Raw genomic sequence first — 21,875 nt, forward strand, 5'->3', positions numbered from 1 at the left:
CAGAGCCAGCTGTTCACCAGCTAACACCTGTGACTCCACCCAGATGAAGCTTTAGCACCACACCTGCAGAAGCTGCCTGTTCACACCGAGGAATGAATGAGAGCATTTCAAGGTCAGGACCACCTCAAGAACCAGACTGATTTATCCCCACTCAGCACCTCACCCACCACACAGCATACAGGAACAGTCTTCCAGTCATGACACTAGATGGCTGTTATTACATTTGGCACGAGGGGATCTCAAAGAAGTGTCTCACAAAGTTGGACTGAGCACAGAAATCCTCGTTCAGAAAGAATCAGTGAAGGGAAACTCCGTCCTAATACCCTCGTACACACAATAATAACATGGACTGAACCACCACTCACAGCCACCAGCACTTTATACAGCCTCTGTAGGAATTATCCACATATCTCACTGATCTTAACTGCACTACTGTATAGTTCTGTGTAAATAATCATTCTGTACATACGATAATCTTTAATCCTACAACTGTTTATAACCCGCATAGTTCACATTTCTGTATAACTGTATATCTCAGATTCTGTATAGTTTTTCATATTTATATCCTGTTCATAGCCTGTACTCACTACAGCCTGTACATACTTATAGTTTTAGCATATTCATAACATACTTCATACGTGTACATTATAACATACCATAATAGACCCATTTCTGTAATGTACTCACATATCTATATTATTGCTAATATATATTGTAATATATCTATATCATGGCTGAAGCACTTCTGGATGGATGCAAACTGCATTTCGTTGCCTTGTACCTGTGCATGTGCAGTGACAATAAAGTTGAATTCTATTCTATTCTATTCTAAGTGTCACGGTCCCTTTGTCTGCCCGGCCCTCCCAGCAAGGCTTCCTGCATTTTTGTTTTGATTTCTGCTCTCCTGTCTTTCCTCTGCCTGGGCGGAGGTCTTGGCGGGCTCCCGCCTTCGGCTCACGCACCTCTGAGTAATCGCGGACATGTGGCTCATTATCCAGCCTTCCTCAGCTACTACTTAAGACGCTGGTTCAAAGCTTCTCGTCGCTGGATGTTGTTAGACACACATCAATGACACCCTGGCTCTTGTTATGTCTCGTGTTTATTCCTAGCGTTTCCTGGTTCTGATTCATCTCTCGTTTACCTGTACATAGATTCCTGGACCCGTCCTGTAAGATGACCTCCTCTCCTCTCTCCTTCCTGTGCTCCTCATTTCTCCTTTACATTTCTAGACCATCATCCTCTCTTTTCCTCCACTCACTGCTTTCCCACCTGTCTGAACACCTGTGCTGTAAACTGACCAAAGATGAACCCGAGTCTGATCACATGACTCATCGTAGTGTTCTCATGTCTCCAGCCATCTCTCCTGTGTACACTGATACCATCATTGATCCTTTTCCTGCTTTAACAATGAATGCTGTGTTTTGATGCATCTGTACAGATTTGAACATAACTGTGTGATCAGTGTTTGTTCTGTGTGTGAGTTTAAAGTCAAAGCTCTCAAACCTGCAGCATCAGAAGGATCCACGGCTGTACTGTTGGTACCAACACTGTCTGACTGACAGGTTTTAACTTCAGCTGTTTTCTCTTTCTTCTGACATCCTTTCAAACCACACACTCACAAACTGCAGTTGTTCTGTCCTCCCAACTGTTGTTCATGAGATCTGAGTTTGATTTCATCTTTTTATTGTTTCATGTTTTAAACATGAAGCTGGACCCATCGTACTTCTCCGTCTCCTAAACCCACTCCGATATCTTTTATTTTCATTATAGTCTGTTAATCTGTTGTTTATCATCGTCTCCATTATGTTGCAGATGTTGGATGTTGAAACCATCCGTCTGCCATTTCCTGGTTTCATGTTGGTACAATCTCTGCTTCCTTCCAGCTCTTTGGAAGTTTCCCATCCTCCCAAACTCTGTGATATTCTAGTAAAATATCTTTAGATGATTTGACCTGATATAACAACAGAATACATGCCCCAAAATGTATTTTGTAACGTATTCCGTTACGTTACTCAATGACAGTAACGTATTCTGAATACTTTGGATTATTTAATATATTATCATGCTGTTTACAACTACATGAATGTCCTATTGCTGTGTGATTTATTACCGTTATTGAAGGTTACTTGCCATATAAATACCAACTAGATATTTAAACCTTAATATAAATGAGTAACAGTAGGTGGACATTAGGTAAGGCTGCACTTTTTGCAGTGATCTCGTGTAGAAAACTGTTTCACGCGTATATAAAACAGGTCTGAGGCTTGAACCGTAGTAAAGGGACCTCTGGCTAATACGTCGGGCTCGTAGCTGAAAACTAGCTTTACTTTGTTGTCTGGGTCGACTTTGCTTGACCCAGACAACAAAGTGAGAGGCGAGAGACAGAGAGAGGCGTTGAAAGACTGCTCCAACAGAACTTACTGTTTCAGAGGAAAACACGAACACGGTGTACAGTCGAGTCTTAATAGCTTACTTACAGCTGGGCTCCTCAGGCACTGTTTTTGGCTGCAGTGGTTATTATTATATTTACATGCTTCCAGCTCCCGTTTCTGCTCGGTGACAGCTCGTACGTTTCCACTCTCCTTTCTCTCCCTCCTCACGCTCACAGACACATAACGTGTATGACAGTTCTCCCTGCAGCACGGACTACACTGCCCATCAGGCTGCATTATTTAGGGCGATGCCTGTAAGACTCTGCCTGTTGCTTTCATATTAAATGATTTTGTGAATAATAATTTTAAAAAATATTTCTTCACGTCATTATGCAGCTGCAAGCAGAGGTGACATGGGCCGTGAGATTGAGACACAGACATTAGAGCCTCTTAATCGTGTTTTGTTTGGGTTTCCACCAACGTGGAATTACCAAAACTAGAGAGAGCATAGCCTAACATATGAGACTGGAAAAGACCACGTGTAATCCATTATTTCAACAAAGTAACTGTGTTCTCATTGCCACCTCTTTAAACGGTAACTGTAACACAATACAGTTACTCATATTTTGTGTTTTAAATACGTAACGCTGGTACATGTATTCAGTTACTCCCTGTGGCGGAGGCGTGGCCCCGGGCGCAGCTGCAGGGGAGGAGTGGAGCAGAAGGCTCAACAGGGCGGCGCTGCGAGGCCGGTAAGAACAGCTGATGGTGTTTATGTACTGATGATGGTCTCCCTCCGCTGTGTTTATAGTGAGACGGGGAGGAGCGGCCAGGAGAGAGAGACACACATCAGCTGGGATGGACAGCTGTCAGTCTGTGCGACAGTATCAGTGTGTGAAAGTGTAAATAAATGTGGAACTTGGCGATAAAGACCTGTGTGTGCGTGTACCTGTGCCTCGTATATTCCACACTCCCCAACACTGCTGTAATAACTCCTGATATTCTATAACTGTTTTCTTCACTAATATTATCTGGACTATATTGATCTTTCACTGCTGTGACTTCACCAGCCTCCACTGTCACTGCTCCACCCTCCCCTACAGCTGAGCTACAGACCTCCACAGATCTTTAATCACACTTTGTTTGTGACCTTCCCTCCTTTCTTCCTCATCGCCTGCTTTGCTGCTTCTAAAACAGCGTTACAAACACAACAACTTACATCATCAACACTCACATCACTTTGTACAGTTTACTAACAAATCTGAATGTCCTCCAGTCAGCAGCACTGAAACACCACTTCATCACCCCTGTATCGCTCCTCTACACCCAGCTCTGTATCATCATTACAGGAGTGAGGTCACTTCCTGTCTGTGACTTCCTGCCATCAACAAACACCTGACAGCCAATCTGAGACCATCCTGAGATCAGCTGCTGACTCTGTCCCTGCTCTAATATCTACTCTTGTACAGCTTCTTTAACTTCATTCATTCTTCACTGACTGCTCTGCTCACTGTGACCATTAAAATCCCCACACCACATTATTTTCACTGCACTGGTTTCATCCACTGGTTCTGATGACAGTCTGCTACTTGGGCTGTAAAAGCTGAGCTTAAACTGTCCCAGTGTACAACAATCAGCCTGTCCTCTCTGCTGGTCCTCCCCGAGTCTCTTATTAACCTGACACGTCTCTGAGAGCAAACACGTCTCTGCTGCCTTCAAAGTTGCTGTCATATGTTTCCATTTGTCTGTACACTTTATTACATATGCAGTGAATCATCTTCTCTAAGCGCTGCATGAGGTTCCTGTATTTTTCTGACATCTGATGCTGACACTGAACAAATGTTTCTCGTCCTCTCCCTTCTTTCCTTTGACAGTTACTCTGTAACTTCATGTTATCGACTGCTCTGACTTCTTCTACTTCCAGCAGTTTGTAGCACAGCAGTGATGCTTCTATCAGAAACATGCTGCTTCTCCTTCATCCTCCTCTCATTGATCTGAATCAGCTGTTTTCACAGAGAAACGCTGCACAAATCCTTCACTCCACTATTTCTGTCAGCAGAGGACTCGCTCTATCATGGCTGCTGCTCCTTTTTCACTCATTTGTGCTTTGAATCCAATCTGTTTCTCATCATCACCATGAACAGGCTGCTCATCAATCAGCACATTAGCTGTAGATCAGCTGCACACTGATGAAGATGCTCAGACAGACGGGCTGGGCACACAGAGGACTTTATGATCTGTTCTTCAATTCAGTCCAACATGGATCATTTCTGCTCACAGTCCAATCATCTCTGGAAACTTGTGCTTCCATGGCACAGCTGGGCTACTTCAACAAATAGCGCTACACCTCTGGTTGTCAGCTTCACCATCGCTCTCCCCGTGGCTACAGTACAAGTGAGCTGACACATCCATCAGTGGAGGCTGTGGGCCAGTAAGGAGCAGCAGCTGCCTGCAACATGGGCTTTACATTGAAAACAGCCACAAGTCTGGGCCTAACCACGCCTTTGGACTTCTTCTTCATTCCAATGAGATTTACATTTCAGGGAGTTCCCCTGGAAAAAGAGCCATTTTGAAAGCTGTTTGCTGACTTCATCAATAATCTGCTTCAGTCATCCAGATGAGAATCCTGAGAATGGAGCAGCCCTGATAGCAGCTCATAGGATCACAGTGTTTTTCATTCAGCTGATTGATTTCACAGGTTAGGAGGTGAACAATCTAACTGTGCTCCTCCTTCCACCTTTGGACCACTCATTTAGTGACAGCCAGGATGTGACAATCAGCTGTGACACAGGAAAACATGAGGTGGGAAACTCTGGAGAAGATCTGCTTTTCTCTACAGGGAGGCTCGCACATCTAATCTGCTCACCATCACTCAACTCACTTCAACAACATGCTGACTCAGTCATTTCTGCACGTTTCCTCATGTTACAGCCCTGACTTCAGTTCAGCTGAGGAGGAGATGAGGGAGGAGAGAGCAGTGGTGGAGGAGGCAGATAAGGAAGAAGAGGAGGAGAAGATCCAAAGAGGAGGCAGGGGGAGAGGCTCAGGAACAGTTAGATCAGAGACTTTGAGCCATCATGGACTCCCACTCCTTCCATCCAGCCCTGTGTGGCTCAGCAGCTCCAAAATGTCTGCTCACTCATGTTCTTCCTGTCTGTGCTCTTCTTTCATTTCACTCATTATATATGAGCTGCTCCTAAATCACACTGGATATGGATTTTCTGTCCATCCACACTAATTCTCTTCATCCTCACCTGATTGTTTGGATGCTCTTTGACAGCACATTGAAAATCCTCACAGTGACTTCTATTGCCACACTGACTGGACACATACAAAGTTGAAGGCTTCATGTGTTTGGCACAAATAATACTTTGGTAGGTCTGAGTTGTGTTTTGAACCATCTCTCAGGACCAAAGTCTTTTTGCTTCCTTCAAAAAGAGCTGAAGGCTTTTTACCTCACAGTTTGTCCTTTGATATTATTGGATGATGGACTGTGGGAAACACAAATGTGCACTTCTTAATGGCTCATATGTGCTGTGAAAGAGCTCTTTGTGATCTTGAAGCTTTTCAATAGTTTTTCTTTGGCTGTTTGTAAAGTTTTCTGTGTGAACTCTCAGGAATCTGGAGCAGTCTAATAGAAGTCTACTGGGGTACAGAGGGAGGAGCTTCTGTCAGACTCTTTCTGATGAGGAACTGAAGCCGCTCTCATGGTCTCATCAAATCATCAGACTCTGCTGAGAACAACAGTCATGTGACCTCTCAGAACAAACAGCCTGTTAGTTTCCTGCTGCCTCCATCACTCACTTTCATTCACTCTCAATCACACAACTCAAATCATGCCAGAGGCTTTTATTTTGAAGGTAGGATCATTTTAATGCTCTTCTTAGTTCATTTAAACACACAGTTGCTCCGCCTGACATTTTTGGCTTTTAGATCAAAACATCAAAGAATTTATTTTATTTGAATGAACTGAAAATAGATTCAAACTAAAAGCTTTTAGAGAATAAACTCCTGCATGACCTCTGACCTTTGACCTGTATCTACAGCACTGACCTCTGACTTTGAGCTTCACCTTTCTCTTCAGCAGGATGTTTCCCTCTCTGCTGTAGACGGTGCAGGTGTAGGTCCTGTTGTCCCAGTCTGTGGGGTATTTCAGGGTCAGACTGAGGTCTCCAGTTTTCAGCAGGTCTTCATTCATCTTCGTTCGGTCTCTGTAATCCTGGTGCTGTTCTTCAGGCTGGTCAGAGCCGTTCTCATACACGTGGACCTTCCTGTTGTATCTGTTCTCCATCCACTCCACTTTAGCGTCTTCAGGCAGGTGAAGTGTGGTGTTGAAGGGCAGCTGCACAGACTCCACCCCTGAATCCACCTCCACCTGGGGGACTGAGAGGACAACAAAGCACAACATGAGCTTGGATGGAGACATTTGTGTTGACTCTAACAGGCTGAATGCTGCTGCTTCACTGGGAGCTCACTGTTAGATAGAAAGTGGTCAGTGTGAAGAGGAGACGCAGCAGAAAGACGAAGACTGACAGGAAGAAAGCAGTGAACAGACTGTTGGAGCTGCTGTTAGTGGGACAGGACTTTATTCAGTCTCTGAGGACCAGATTTGACTTGATGAAGCAGAGAAACACAGTCTGAGTGTTTCTGTCACACTCACTTCATCACACAGCTCAGTTTGACAACATGTGGAAGAATTTGATAGAAGCCTTCCTTTAGTAAAAGCACCAAGAAAACACCATGAAAACACCTCACTACACACAAAACTGCAGTACTGGCAAATTGTACATAAAGTATGAAAAGTCAAAGTACTTATTGTGCAGAAAAATGTTCCCATCAGTGTCTGTGGATCAATATTACTGCTGCACATGTTTAAGGCTGAGCTCATTTCAAATCCTTTCTATTGTGTTGAATCTGCAGTAATGCATCATATTCTATAAAATCATATGTTTGTAGTGGCTGTCCTGTGAGGACCACGTCTCTCTAAACAAACAGCTGTTAATGAGCTCACAAACACAGGCCTACAGCTGGATTTGAAAAAGTCCATTCAATAGAAAATCAACAGTCACAGCTGGATTCAAAGGCTTGAGCTCTGTGTGACATGGTTACCTGTCAGCATCTACAGGGGGATTCAAATATGAAGGAAACATGAAGGTGGTGCATTAGAAAAACTGCTGCTTTCAAGCAGAGCAACAAACTGTTTGAACTGATCCAACTTTATTCACACAGACAAAGATTTGTGCATCAGCTGCTGTTTGCTGCTATAGATATAATCCAGCTGATGTGGAGAACTACATGTGACACTGTGATGCAGCCATGAATCTGACTGATTTCTTTCCATTTTCAAAGGTTGATGCATCAGTTAAAGTCCTTAAAAAGCTCAGAAATAAAGAGAAAGGTTGGTTACAGCAAAGAGAGGCACTGGCAGCATTTAAGACACTAAACAAGAGAAAGAGATCAGAGAACATCAGACTGAATAAGTGGAATAAAGTGAAACAGAGAACTAACGCTCCCTAAGAATGGAGCTGTCAGAGGAAGAGAGCAGCAAACTGAAAGTCTCTGTTAGCTGCAGAGCTCTGAAACTTCACACAGCTTTGGATGATAACATGGAGAAAGGATGTGGAGATGTTCACACTTCTGCTAGAAATCATCTTCTAGTTATTGTGACTCAGATATGACTGATTATAGATGAGGACCAAAGAAGGTTGTTACTGAGATTTGAGCTGACTTAGCTTAGCCTGTGTTTCAGCCACATGCTAAACAAACACATGTTCAGAAACTAGAAGATGTTACCTTTCAGATGAAGTCTCACACATGAACTTTGCTCCTACAGTTCATCTGCTGAAGCTTTTACATTTGGGAGGAAATCAAATAAAAACCAAAACAGCCACAAACATCAGACGTGCTAACACTGTGACATTATTGGATGGAGCCACTGAGACTGAACCACCATCATGAGTCTGACCTCTGACCTTTGACCTGTATCTACAGCACTGACCTCTGACTTTCAGCTCCACTTTTCTCTTCAGCAGGATGTTTCCCTCCCTGCTGTAGATGGTGCAGGTGTAGGTGGAGTTGTCTCCATCTGTGGGGTGTTTCAGGGTCAGACTGAGGTCTCCAGGTTCCAGTAAGTTTCTCTTCATCTTTGTTCGGTTCTTGTATTTATCGTCCTGTTCTTCAGGCTGGTCAGAGCCGTTCTCATACACGTGGACCTTCCTGTTGTTTGCATCCTTCCACTCCACTTTAGCATCTTTAGGCAGACAAACTGTGGTTTTTAAGGTCAGCTGGACAGACTCCACCCCTGATTCCACCCCCACCCAGGGGACTGAGAGGACAACAAAGCACAACATGACAACATCTGAAGCCTGTACAACAAAAAGCAGGATTCTGGCTTATCCAGGTAATTTGAGGGTAAACCCTGAGTTTTCTGCACTATGAAGGTTGTTCATTTCTTAGCGCAGTACATCGCCATGGTAACTTGTCCTGTGTGAACCTTGCCTACTCCAGATCATTTTAAGATCCAGAGATCAGCATTTATAAAATCACCTCTAACTGACTTAACAAATCGCTGGAAGTTTTTTAATAGCATCTAACGTCTTTGCGTTTCTGTGATGAACATCAGTAAAACATATTGTCAGAAGGAACCTTATTACTTGATCTTTTCCCCTGTTGGCAGCAAAAGATTTTACTACAGTTTTGTTGTCCTATAATCTAATGTATGTGTGTATATTATATATATGATCCTACAACAGGACAAGTGCACTGTACTTCATATCATGTCATGTAAACTTTGTATGTAGACTATGTTTGAATTCAGTTCTTATATTTAATGTTTACTCTGAAACCTTAAACACCAGTGAGTCTGCAGCTGTAAGGAGCAGCTGATGTTCAGGGTTCAGATTCAAATCAGCTGGCAGCTTTCACTCACATTTTTATTCACAGCATGTTTTGAGTGTGAAATGAATTTTCTGGTGTGGGAATCTGTTTTACATGTGCAGCACAATACTAACAACCCAAAGAAGGACAAACACTGTCACAGGAACACCTGTGTATTAATTTAGTGAAGATAATGTAAAAATGTTGTTGTGCTTGATTTTAAACTGCTGCTGGTAAATGGACTGGTTCTTATTTAGCACTTTTCTACTCTCAGCACTCACACACTTAGTACAACTTGCCTCATTCACACAAACATTTGTTTTCTATGTGTTGCGACGTGCTTTTTATCTAACATTCACACACAGTCATACTCTGATGGATGCACAGGAGGTTAGCATGTTGCCCAAAGATATTTGACATGCAGACTGGAGCAGCCAGAGATCAAACTACCAACCTTCCAATTAGCAAATGACCTCCTGAGCTACAGCCACCCTGAGGGTCTTTTACAGTGCTGGAAACACAGAACTTCTGCTAACCATCGGCATTATGGGTAGTGTAGTAGGAGACACTCACCTGACATGAAATAGTGCCGGAAATGAAATAAAAGACCTCCAGAAACCACAAGAAGAACCAGGAGAACCAGGAGAGCTTTGGCCCAGGATGGAAACCGTTCTGTGGAGAAACACAAAGAACAACGTGACCTTTGACCTCTGACTCAATGAATTTAATGAAGAGGCCTTTACTTTACTCATAAAGCTAACATGGTTATTCTGACTGTGTTAAAATAATAAAGTTTTATCTGAGTGATGTCAGATGTGTCTACAGCAGGTGTTTGTTGCTGACCTTTGACCTGCAGCTGTACATCACTCCGACTCAGTTCATCTCCAAAGTCTCTGATGGAGCAGGTGTAGGTGGCGCTGTCAGACAGTTGGAGGTTGGTCAGGTTCAGGCTGAGGTCTCCAGTATCCAGAGCGTCAGTCTTCATGGATGTTCGGCCGCTGTAACGCTGGTTTTGATCTTTCAGTTCGTCTCCTTGAGGCTGACGCTGGTGGACGGTTGGAGGACTGAGGTCGGAGCGACTCCACACCACCGAGGGGTTGTCTAGTAGAAAAGTGTTAAACTGACAGTACAGCAGGATGAACGAGTTCCCCTCATATGACTCCACAGCTGAGGCATGCTGGGAAACTGAGGACACAGACAGAGACTCCATGAGTCACTTTGAGGTGAAGATCAAGTTTAGACACATTTACAGAAACCAGGAGACAGAACGACAGAAACATTCAACATTTTAACAAACACAGTTAAAAACCTGAACAAATAAAGTGAATAGTATGACAGACAAATAAAAACAATAAAAACATCATCAAAGAGTCCAGTCATGTCCACACATGAGATGGGGGAGGACTGGAGGACTTTTTCAAATGTGTCAGATAAAAACGGGGCTGGACTGGGGTGGAAAATGAGCCCTGGCATTTCTGCATTCTTCCTACAAAAAGTCTCTTTATCCTTCAAGCTCGGGTCCTCTACCAGAGGCCTGGGAGCTTGAGGGTCCTGCAGTATCTTAGCTGTTCCCAGGACTGCGCTCTTCTGGACAGAGATCTCCGATGTTGTTCCCGGGATCTGCTGGAGCCACTCGCCTAGCTTGGGAGTCACCGCACCTAGTGCTCCGATTACCACGGGGACCACCGTTACCTTCACCCTCCACATCCTCTCGAGCTCTTCTCTGAGCCCTTGGTATTTCTTAGGCTTCTCGTGTTGCTTCTTCCTGATGTTGCTGTCATTCAGTATTGCAACGTCTATCACTACAGCCGTCTTCCTCTGCTTGTCCAACACCACTATGTCCGGCTGGTTAGCCACCACTAGTTTGTCCATCTGTCCCACAGGATCTTAGCTTGGTCATTCTCGACCACCCTAGAGAGCGTCTCCCATTTTGACCTCCAGGCCATACTCAGCACAGACGTTATTGTATGTCTTTTTAATTATTATTTTATTTTATTATTATTTTATTATTAGTTATTGTATGCTTCTCAATTATGTTCTGTTACTGTGAAGCCAAGTGCTGCATATGCTTGGTCATATTTCCTTGTCTTAGTTTTTGGGAGACTTTTGTCTAATTATTTCTGCCTCTCTTTTCATTTTTTCATTTTTCTTGAGGGCTTGTTTACTGCACTTCATATCTCCTGCTCTGTACTGTGTCTGCACACATGCAAAAAACTCTGCACTCACTGCAGTGAATGTGCAATTACACTTTCTAGCACGGCTAAAAAAGCAAGTTCCCCTGGGTGCGCCCCACTATTTGAGAAGGACTGCTGTATACTATATATATACTATATATGCTGGCCACTTGGGTATGGTGTTCTATCAATGCCCTTGCTTACATCTTGCACTCTGCTGTTATGGAAAGTTTTAAGCCTAATCTTAAAAGTAGAGATAGTGTCTGTCTCCTGAATCCAAACTGGAAGCTGGTTCCACAGAAGAGGGGCCTGAAAACTGAAGGCTCTGCCTCCAAAAAAAAATAAAAATAAATAAATAAATAAATAAAATATATATATCAAATACTCTACGATATAAAATACTCTACGAACAAGAAGTAAGCCTGCAGTGTTAGAGGAAAGTGCTCTAATGGGAAGGACCCGGCCAACATAGACTGCGAAGGCCGAGTCCTTTGAAGACCGAGAAGGCCCGAAGTGAGAGCCTGTGAAACTAGACGTGGAGTTTAATAAACTCAGCCGTCTGCTCCTTAATATCTAAAATATAACAGGACACTGGCGTAAATTCTCGACCATCTCACACTTTTGTTTAATCAGTTTTCTGTTTGACGTTTATTCAGCTGTGTGAAAACTATAATTTTAATCTCAGCCAAACCGATTTATTCAGGAACAAATAGAACACTGAAAAAAAGACACCGAATTTGGACAGCCTACGTCGCGTCGCTGTGATGTAATCGGCCTACAAATGCAGCCTCGAAAAGAGGAAGGTGTACTTACCGTGCAGGAGGATCACAAACACCACAAACATCTTCATGTTCCTGTCAAACTCAGAGACTCTTTAAAAGCCCTTCAGGACATCAGCTCACAGCAGCTTCACTTTCCTCTGCTGATCATCTACTGACACTCTCACACTGCTTCACTGTCACAGCTCAGAGTTCAGCTTCACACTTTGTTAAAGCACATCTGTGGAATGAAGTCCGGCCGGCCACAGATCACTTCTGAGGAAAGAGGAGGACGTCGGCTTTCCTCCTAGTTTCACGCCCGAGCGCTCCGGGTGGAGGCGGCTGCTGCGGCCTCACCCTGACACGCACAAAGCTCCGCCTCCAGTCCTGACGCTGAAACATCCACTGTAGCTACAATGATGCAGATGTGACCCTCAGCAGCTGGATTTCCTCTCCATAGATGTGTTTCCATGCAGATCATGGACATAAAGCAGCTCCAGGATGAAGAGTGTGAAAGAACTTCTTCCACTACAGTATTCATTACAGCACTGTGGCACTCCACAAACCCTCACACTGTCTCAATCCCTGTTTCCAGTTTGACTGAGAGAAGGCCTGAAGCTCAGCCAATCACAGGACAGGAAGTGATCAGCTGACACAGTGATTTGAAGCTGTCAGGGTGAGGCTGCTTCATGCAGGTGTGAAACTATGAGGAAGCTGAACGCCTCCTCTTTCCTCAGAAGTGATCTGTGGCAGTCTGCCATCATGTTTGGCTGCTCACACTAAGGCTACGTCCACACCTACTTTGGAAAACTGAGATTTTCTGTTTGTGTTTTTAAAGAAAATCTCGCCAAAAACGCAGTCAAACACGGTCAAGAACATGTCAAATCCACGCCGTGTAGAAATGTTGGCCAATCAGGAGTCTAGAAGCCTGGGAGGGAAAGAGTGAGCAGGTTTGATGCAAACCTGAAGTTCTTCTGAAAAGTGTTTGTGTTTTTAAGTGCCTTCATCAAATGTTAATGACCAAAATCAGTACTCTGGCTGCTGCAGACTCACAACTTAGGAATGAACAAATACATACAACATGCATAAATTTAAATTAAATACAAATTAAATTCATTAAAAACCGACAACGACGTGGCGTCTGGATTTAGGTTGTGAGAGCGTCTGTGTTGACTCTGTTCACTCTGACGTCTTTGTAAATGGAGGGACAGTAACTGTGTGTGTACATGTACGTGTGTAAAACTGCAGATAGATTAACAGCAACAGTATTTTGTGTTTATCCACCATTGTAGAAATTCATCTCATGTAAACAATAACGTGGCGCACAGCGGCACGTCAAAAAAGGCGCACACCTTTGACGTTGTGTGACTAAATCTCTGTTTTCCTCGTCAACACGTAAAAGCAAAAACTGTGTTTTAAAAATCTCAGTTTTCAGTGATCGAAAACGGCGTTTACGTGTGGACGAAAGGTGCAAACACAGAAAAATCTGCGTTTTCAAAAATACCCGAGTACGTGTGGACGCAGCCTAAATGTGAGCTCACTGAAAGCTGACAGTCTCACAACTACACGTGCACAGGTGTGTATCAGGTGACTCATGGAGGTGTATTTAATGTTTGGATGAACATGTGTGTAAATCTTAGTTTGTGCCTGTTAAACACATCATACACAGCTGTAACCCTCAGGAGGCAAAACTCATTCAGGTCAGTACTCTAATGTTACATTATTACTGTATATTGATTACATAGTTTCATAGTAACTGATGACAGTTCTAACAGCTAACTCATTTATCAGGCAGAGATAGCTCAGTAGGTAGAGTGGTGGCCCATGATCGGAAGATCAGGGGTTCGATTCCCCTGAACAGCTCCCCTCAGGTACCCCTGATCAAGGTACCGTCCCTACACGCTGCTCCCCGGGCGCCCAATGGCTGCCCACTGCTTCACTGAGTGAGTGGGTTAAATGCAGAGAGGAGTTTACCCACAGGGATCAATAAAGTTTACATTATTATTTACATAATGTGAGGAATAAAACTCTCCTCTTCTCCACAGTTGGGCAGTAAGTACTTAAGTACAATTTTAAGGTATCTGTACTTTACCTGAGAACTACTTTTTACTCCCTACAATTTTAAACACATATCTGAACTTTCTACTTCTTACATGTGTTGTGATTTTCCCAAGTGCATCATTACTGCTTTTGCTGTAATGGTCATATTTTATTAGAAGTTTATTAGGAGTTTTTATTTTGAGATATTAGAATCAGAACAGAAAAGAAAAAGAAAGAAATTAGTGAGGAAGTTTACAGAAGGAGAGGGAGAGAAAAACACTGAGGATCTGCTCCAAACCTGCCTAAATAAACACACAGACACACACACACACACACACACACACAACAAAACCAGACAACAGAGAAACTGCAGCCATGGTGCTGAAGTCACAGGGAGCCTGCAGGATCCCATCAGGCCCAGAGATCTGAGACCCAAGGACCCCCTCACCCCCAAGCCAGGGTGTGATGGAGCCAGGGGGCCAGGCCCCACCAAGCAGCCATTAACCAGAACACACCCGAGCACCAAGAACCACCAACTCACCAGAGGATGGGGGCACCAGCCCCCGACAGAGAGTGTGGTGGGAAATAGTGTCTATTTTGATAGTTTATTAGAGATTTCCATCATGAATTCATTGTGGAAACTGAGCACAAGTTAAAGACCAAACACAACTAAATGTGTTTATCATCCAAATATAAAAGGGTGTTCTAATAATATGTGGCTTACACGCCTGTTAAAACCTGCCTGGTGACAGATGACACTGACAGTAATCTGCTGATGATTGAACTGCAGATTTAATGCAGGAATATTTCCTGTTTGAACTCTTCAGGGACCCGTGTATTTCCTGAGCAAACACTCTTCTCCTCATGCTGCTGCTGTGCTGGCAGCTTTAAGATGCAACAATAAATATTTCTATTGATTTGCACAGAAAGCTTTGAAAAAGCAACAGAACAATAAAAGCAGCAGCAGCTCTGACTGTGTTCATACCAACTTAAATATGTCAAAGTCAGGTTTCTGTTTAAAACACTGAATGTTTGAGTTACAAATACACAGATTTAACTACATTAACTTAACTGTGGTGTAAAAACTGGATTCATTGACTGCTATGTAGCAAACATAGAGCTCAGTTTAACACACAGAGTAGAAAGGTCTGTATAAGAATGAAGCTGCTGATGCAGGACTGAACACAGGATGAGGAATAAAGGACTTTTCTATGGTTTCCTTTAGCTGTTGCTAGCTTGCCATATTTATGCCTCACTATTAGCAACTTGGAAGACATGCGCTATTTAGCCAATTCTGGGTCTGCAGTGACCCCTTGTGGACATTGTGAGATGTTGCTTGTGTTGAGTAGATGATGTGTTGTGATTGTTTTCCTAGTTATCTATGACTCTACTAATTATAAAATTGCCCATTTCTGTTTCCAGAAAACCATGTTTATAGTCACACGTGCTGTTTACTATAAAACAAGAAGTTCAAGTTTGGCTGCACCGAACTCAGATTAAGCCTCACAAACATTTTCATGTAAACAAATCTTTGGTGGGACTTAATTAAAGACAATTAACAAACTCCTGGACTGCTGCAGTCTCTCTGACAGAAGACTTAGACCAGACTTGTGTATAAATATATTTTACAAACATCCTTCAAAGAGCCACTTTTTACTTTCTTATTTGAAGTACATTTCAGAACATGTACTTTTTTACTTTTACTGGAGTATTTTTAATAGTAGTATTTGTAGTTCTACTTAAGTACTGAATGTCTGTACTTTGCCAACTCTCCTCATGTCCTGATGTGTTTACCTGTCCAAGCTGCACAGGTGAGTCTGACTCTGAGCTCAGCAGGATTCAGCCTGAAGCCTCTGCAGTGAGACAGCACCCTGACCCTCACACTCAGCTTTTCATTCTGCTTCTTATTGCACTTAACCTCCTAAGACCTGAACTCTTCCACAGCAGCATTTTTAATTTCTCTTTGATATTTGGGAATATTGGGGCCCGATGAATGTAAAAACAAAGAATTACCAGATTTTTTTTTTACCTTATTTTTGTTTTTAAGAAAAATAGGAGCCACATATGAGGAAATTCATTTAAAATTTTGATAGAACAGTAGCAGTATAATGTCCTCGTAAGTGGATATCAGGCCCTTGTAGAGCAAAATTGAGTATTTTGGTCTAAATAACCCAAAATGTGATGTCCATATATGTGGACGGCAGGTCCTAGGAGGTTAATGGTCTGGTCTGTGTTTGATATGTGACTCACTTATATATTTCTCATTGTTTTAATCCACAGCTCAGACTGTTCTTTTAAATTAAACCAATCGTTTCCTCCTCTTGCTGTCAGTGTGGTTACTGAACATGAACTCTGATCTCTGAGTGAGAGCAGCACAGACTGAATACCAGGATAACAACCTGACATACTGTTTGGTTTTTACATGTATTATTATTAGGGCTGTCAGTGTTAACACGTTAACATGAATTAGCCCACGTTAACGCACTAGCCACTCAGCAAAGACCAAACAGACCCCTGGATGGGCTCAGCCAGCAGGGGGGCGTCTGCAGGAAGGACAAACTGCCCAAAATGCATTGACAGACACATTTCAGGGATTTTGAGTCAGTCTGTGCTCCAGATGGATTAATTGTTAATTGCGTTAGTCATGATGATGGCATTAACGTGTTACTGTGGCTTAAATGCGTTAACGCTGAGTAACTCCTTATACGGATTGATCTGTGTTAACTTGTTAATGTGAATTTGCCCATTTTAATGTGTTAACACTGACAGCCCTGATTATTATTATTTTATTTTTTTTGCCTGTCCCGTCCAGCAGTGTAGCAGGACAGGACGAGAATGAGAATTATTGTCTGAAGGCCAAAAAAACAGAATTATTTTTCCAAGTGCATCATTACTGCTTTTGCTATAATGGCAGTCATATTTTATTAGAAATTTATTCAAATTTTTTATTTTGAGTTATTACTATCAGAACAGAAAAGAGCGTCTGAAGAAAAGAAAAAGAAAGAAATTGGTGAAGAAGTTTACAGAAGGAGAGGGAGAGAAAAATAGAGATGGAGAAAAAACACTGAGGATCTGCTCCAAACCTGCGTAAAGCACACACACACACACACACACACACACACACACACACACACACACACACACACACACACACACACACACACAAAACAACAACAGAGAAACCGTGGCAACAACCAAGATATGTACAAGTACCAGTAAATGATAACATTAAATGTTACTGAGCAGCACACAGAACTACATGATACGTTTAGAGGCAGCAGCCAACCAAGATAGTGTGTCTGTGAGTATGTGTGTGTGCACCTGTGTGTGCGCTTGTGTTCAGAAGGTTTCACCATGTAAATGTCTAATAGTGGGTATGTGGAGCCATAGCCCGCCCCCCCTGTAGGAGATGAAGCAGGCATGGAGGAGATGCAGGCCCCAGATATCTAGATGCCCCCAGAGTACGAGAGTCCAAAGAGGCTCACCGCAGGGGGAATCGCACTACCTACTCAGAAAAGACCAAAGCAGACCCCTGGATGGGGTCAGCCAGCAGACACAGTGCAGAAGCCCCAGGGGCCCCCGGCAACGAGCCAGCAGGCCACACATAGCAGATGCTGGGAGTGACTCAGTACACACCCGAGCACCCAGCCCTGGACAGGTGGACTGAAGGTCCACCAGTGAGACATGAAGTCCCAGGATCCTGATCTCCATGGATGGAAAACAGAAATTTAATCAAGTGAAGAGCTTTCAGACTCATTGATCCAGCTCATTCTTTGGACATAATCAGAACTATTAATCAGCATCATTTTGTATTTCTTTTGGAAAAGCAGACAAACACCAAAACATTATTATATTTTGAAAAACACTGACAGCCACCAGTGCTCCCCTCAGCCTCCCAGTAGATGCAGCTGTGGTATAAACGTCTAAATCCTGCATCACTTTGTTCTTGTGTATTGTTCACAGATACTCCTCTCATGAGAGTAAAGAGTAACTTGATTATTTAAAATTCCCTAATGCACCAAAGGCTTAAATAGATCATATATATAGATCATATATATAGATCATATATATAGATCATATATATAGATCATATATATAGATCATATATATAGATCATATATATAGTGATCCGTGTGTAAATAATTGTTGAGAATACATTTTTAAAACTCAAATGAAGCTGGGACTCAAACAGCAGAACATTTTTATACCACATTTGTCTTTTTTAATTCCTTGAATATAATGGTATCTTTAAAAATTACATTTATTAATATTATTACTATTATTATCATCATCATCATCATAACAACTGAAAAAGCTTCTCGGATGAGAGGTGAAACGTCTTCAAGTAAACTTAAAGACGTCCAGAGTTTTTCTTTCCAAGCTCCTTAGACTACGATGACTGAGAACCTTCACAGACATTCCTGATTATTATTATTTGCTTTCATATTTATGCCTTTCAGTGTTTTTATTTAATTGTTCACCTGGTTTGCTAAGTTGTATTTGACATTTCTGTTCAGCTGGAGCTTACAGACAGATTTACATTTCCAAATATCACCGTGTTTATTTCCGGTTTGTTGTCACCGTTGAAAGACTCCTTAATGAAGATCTTAGAAACTTATTATTTCTTTTAACATCACAAAACTGAAAACCATCTATATATAATTGCCTTAACTTGGGGGAGATGTCAGAATATATTATATCATTTACAACTATGTTTTTAAGTGACAATGGAATGGATTTTAAACCCGATTAAATTTACTTTTAGAACATTGGATATTAAACTTTTGGCAAAACTCTTGATGTCCTAGAACATGTCCTTCCTCATCTACAAAATGGGCAATTGCCCAAACACCTTTTGATAACCAATCTTGAATAAAAATAGATTTTCTGTTCATCAGTATATATCTATTGTTCCAAATTGGGCTATTATGTGGAGTGAAATTATGTTTAAATAACATTTTCCAGTAAAGAAGGACCTGTATATGGAATTCAGAGAGTTTAACAGGTAGCTTAGTAATTTCAAAGTCACACTTTAGGAGAAAATCGATGCCCCCCAGTGTGTTAAAGACCTTACTTGGTATAAAAAACCAAATGGAGTGTGGATTATTTAGGAAGGATTTTAACCATTTAAGTTTCAAAACACCATTCATTATATCAAAGTCAATTGCGTTTCCACCAGCTTCAATGTATGATTTAACCAAATCATCTTTAGATATATAATGGCACTTATTGCTCCAAATAAAATTAAAATTCAAGCTATTAATTGTTTTAATAACTTTATTTGATATTGATAAAGAGTAAGCTGGATATATAAATCTAGATAAACTATCCATTTTGGTTAATAATATTCTTTCGTACAGTAATTGTGAATGACACTCCTTTAACGCCAGTAGTTCACATTTATTTAAATTTAACTTTAAGCCTGAAGCTTTTGAGAATGTAGTGATTATTTGTTTTACCAGGGGAATCTGATGTTCATTTTTTAAGAAAAGAGTAGTGTAATTATTAAAAAATTATCCATAATCTCAATTCCGGCAACGCTGCTGTTTTTTTAATTAGAATTGCGAGCATCTCCACAACCATTATGAATAACAACGGAGAGCTTCCACACCCTCCTGTGCTGTGTTTAGGGCGGAGAAACGGAGCTCAGAGGGCTGAATGAGCTCGGCTCAGACCGGAAACAGCGCAGACACGAGGCTACGTTAGCATGGTTAGCTAGCTCTGCCATAACAATCTGTGGCTACAGAGTCCACAGTCTGTTAGTCTGGTCTGTTTCTAACCTTCCCTCATACTTTTACTATTAAAGCCTCATCATTAAATCTTTATTTCCAACACTGTGTGAATTTCCATGACGTCAGAGGCGCGAGCTGCACCTGAGTGTAGCACTTCCGGTCACAGAGGACTGTCTGCGGAGCTGCTGCAGGTTAAACAGAGACTTTCTTACCGTTCATGAGGAGCAGGAACACCACCAGCGTCTTCATCCTCCTTTAAAAACAAACCGACACAAAGTCCCGTTAAATCCTCTGCTGACCCAACGAACCCACACCTGGACACACCTGCAGCTCCAAACACGCCCACGCACAAAGTTTACTTTCTGTTTAACAGGAAGTCTCCGTGTGTCGCAGATATCAGATAATAAAATGTGAAGTAGATTTGAAATGAAACGTATAAATGCGGCACATGAACACAAACAGCTGGATCACTGTGGTCTGACAGGCCTGTTAAAGAAAGTCTGAGGCTCAGTGATGTTTGTGGGAATAGTTCATGGAGCTGTGATCACCTTCATGCAGGAAGTGAACTTTGTTACGGTGAAATTATAAAAGCGTTTCTATTTAAAATATGTTTTATAAAAATAAAACATTATTATATTATGATTTAAAGCTTCAGCCTTTAAAGTGGTGAGAGAGTTAAACTGAACACATCCTGTTAAAATCTGATTCAAGAGGCAGTAATAAGATCTGCAACAGATTAATAACATAATCTGAGTTATGGAAGAGCCTCAATAAATTAAGAGTAATATCATCAATTTTTTTCATTAAACTTAAGTCATAACTTTTAACCTCAATAAATTAAGAGTAGTATCATCACCTTTCATTAATTTGAGATCTGACATAACCTTTTATAAATGTGATTTATGATGTAAAAGCTCATGTACTGATGAGAAAAGAAGGAAAATGTGACATTTTCACATCTTTTTTATTGTCTATGTTGAAACCATCACAATCTACTATGATAAACATTTAAGTAGTAACAATGGCAGAGTTGATATCAGTGGGAATCTGCTTTGTGATTTTTTTTGTTTTACTTTTATTGTTTAATCAGTAAAAAACAACAACAAAAAAACATAATAAAAACTATGAAATTGTAGTCATGCTTTTATGAGTGTGATGTGATTACTGGTAGATCCTGTGTTTGTGTATTACAGCCTATGAGCAGTCATTGAACCAGCAGCACACATGCTTCATTCCAGCTTAAATGCGAAGTCAGATTTCCAGCTGGGAAAACCAGAGAAGCTCCACCAGCCCGACTTCAAGATGGTGACAGCGTAGTAAAACCTTAAAGAAGGATCTTTGTTGGTTCTTGGAAGATGTTTCTGCTCTCATGTGATACCTGGAGAGTCTCAGGTGTGTGACTCCTGGAGGGGCTGTCACCTTGGAGGTGGTGCTGAGGGTTATTGACAGACTACTGGTCATGTGACTCATCAGCAGTGTTCGGTAAGTTACTTTAAAATAGTAACTTAGTTACATTACTAGGTACTTCTCTCAAAAGTAACTCAGTTACTTCAAGTTACTCGTTACTTTCAAAGTAACTAGTTACTAGGGAAAGTAACTTTGGTTTTACTCAGAATTCTCTTGTTAATGTGTTGCTTCCATAACTTTGCCAGTCTTCTAGGTTGCTTACTTGCCACATGTGCACTGTGCCACCGACCAATAGAAAGGAAAAGATAATGTGCGTATTTCCACGAGAGAAATCCCACACCTGGACCGTCGTTGACTGCTGCCATGATTCTAGCCTACGTCACAGCGTCATGTGTGCTTTTTACATCCAACACAAAAACTGCAGTCGTGGTGCTTTGATTGTACTCAGAACTCTGAAATTCTGCCTTCTGAATAGGAAGATGTAGGTAACAGCAGACTGCAGATGAGCTGCATACA

The 21,875-nt window shown here is 41.8% G+C and overlaps 1 protein-coding gene across 1 annotated transcript in view; it reads right to left on the minus strand.

The window, feature by feature from the left end:
• The window catches only part of LOC143416645 (uncharacterized), a 42,997-nt gene extending 22,698 nt beyond the window's left edge, over window positions 1–20,299 (minus strand). Inside the window, exons 1-4 of the mRNA XM_076882091.1 lie at window positions 20,165–20,299; window positions 10,092–10,433; window positions 9,822–9,920; window positions 8,371–8,697 (exon numbers count right to left, since the gene is read on the minus strand). Of these exons, the coding sequence (XP_076738206.1) occupies window positions 8,371–8,697; window positions 9,822–9,920; window positions 10,092–10,433; window positions 20,165–20,201 (805 nt within the window). The 5' untranslated portion in view covers window positions 20,202–20,299. The remainder of the gene's footprint in view (window positions 1–8,370; window positions 8,698–9,821; window positions 9,921–10,091; window positions 10,434–20,164) is intronic.
• Window positions 20,300–21,875: the final 1,576 nt, after the last annotated feature.

The sequence above is a fragment of the Maylandia zebra genome, linkage group LG3, assembly GCF_041146795.1.
Source record: "Maylandia zebra isolate NMK-2024a linkage group LG3, Mzebra_GT3a, whole genome shotgun sequence".
Lineage (NCBI taxonomy): Eukaryota > Metazoa > Chordata > Actinopteri > Cichliformes > Cichlidae > Maylandia > Maylandia zebra.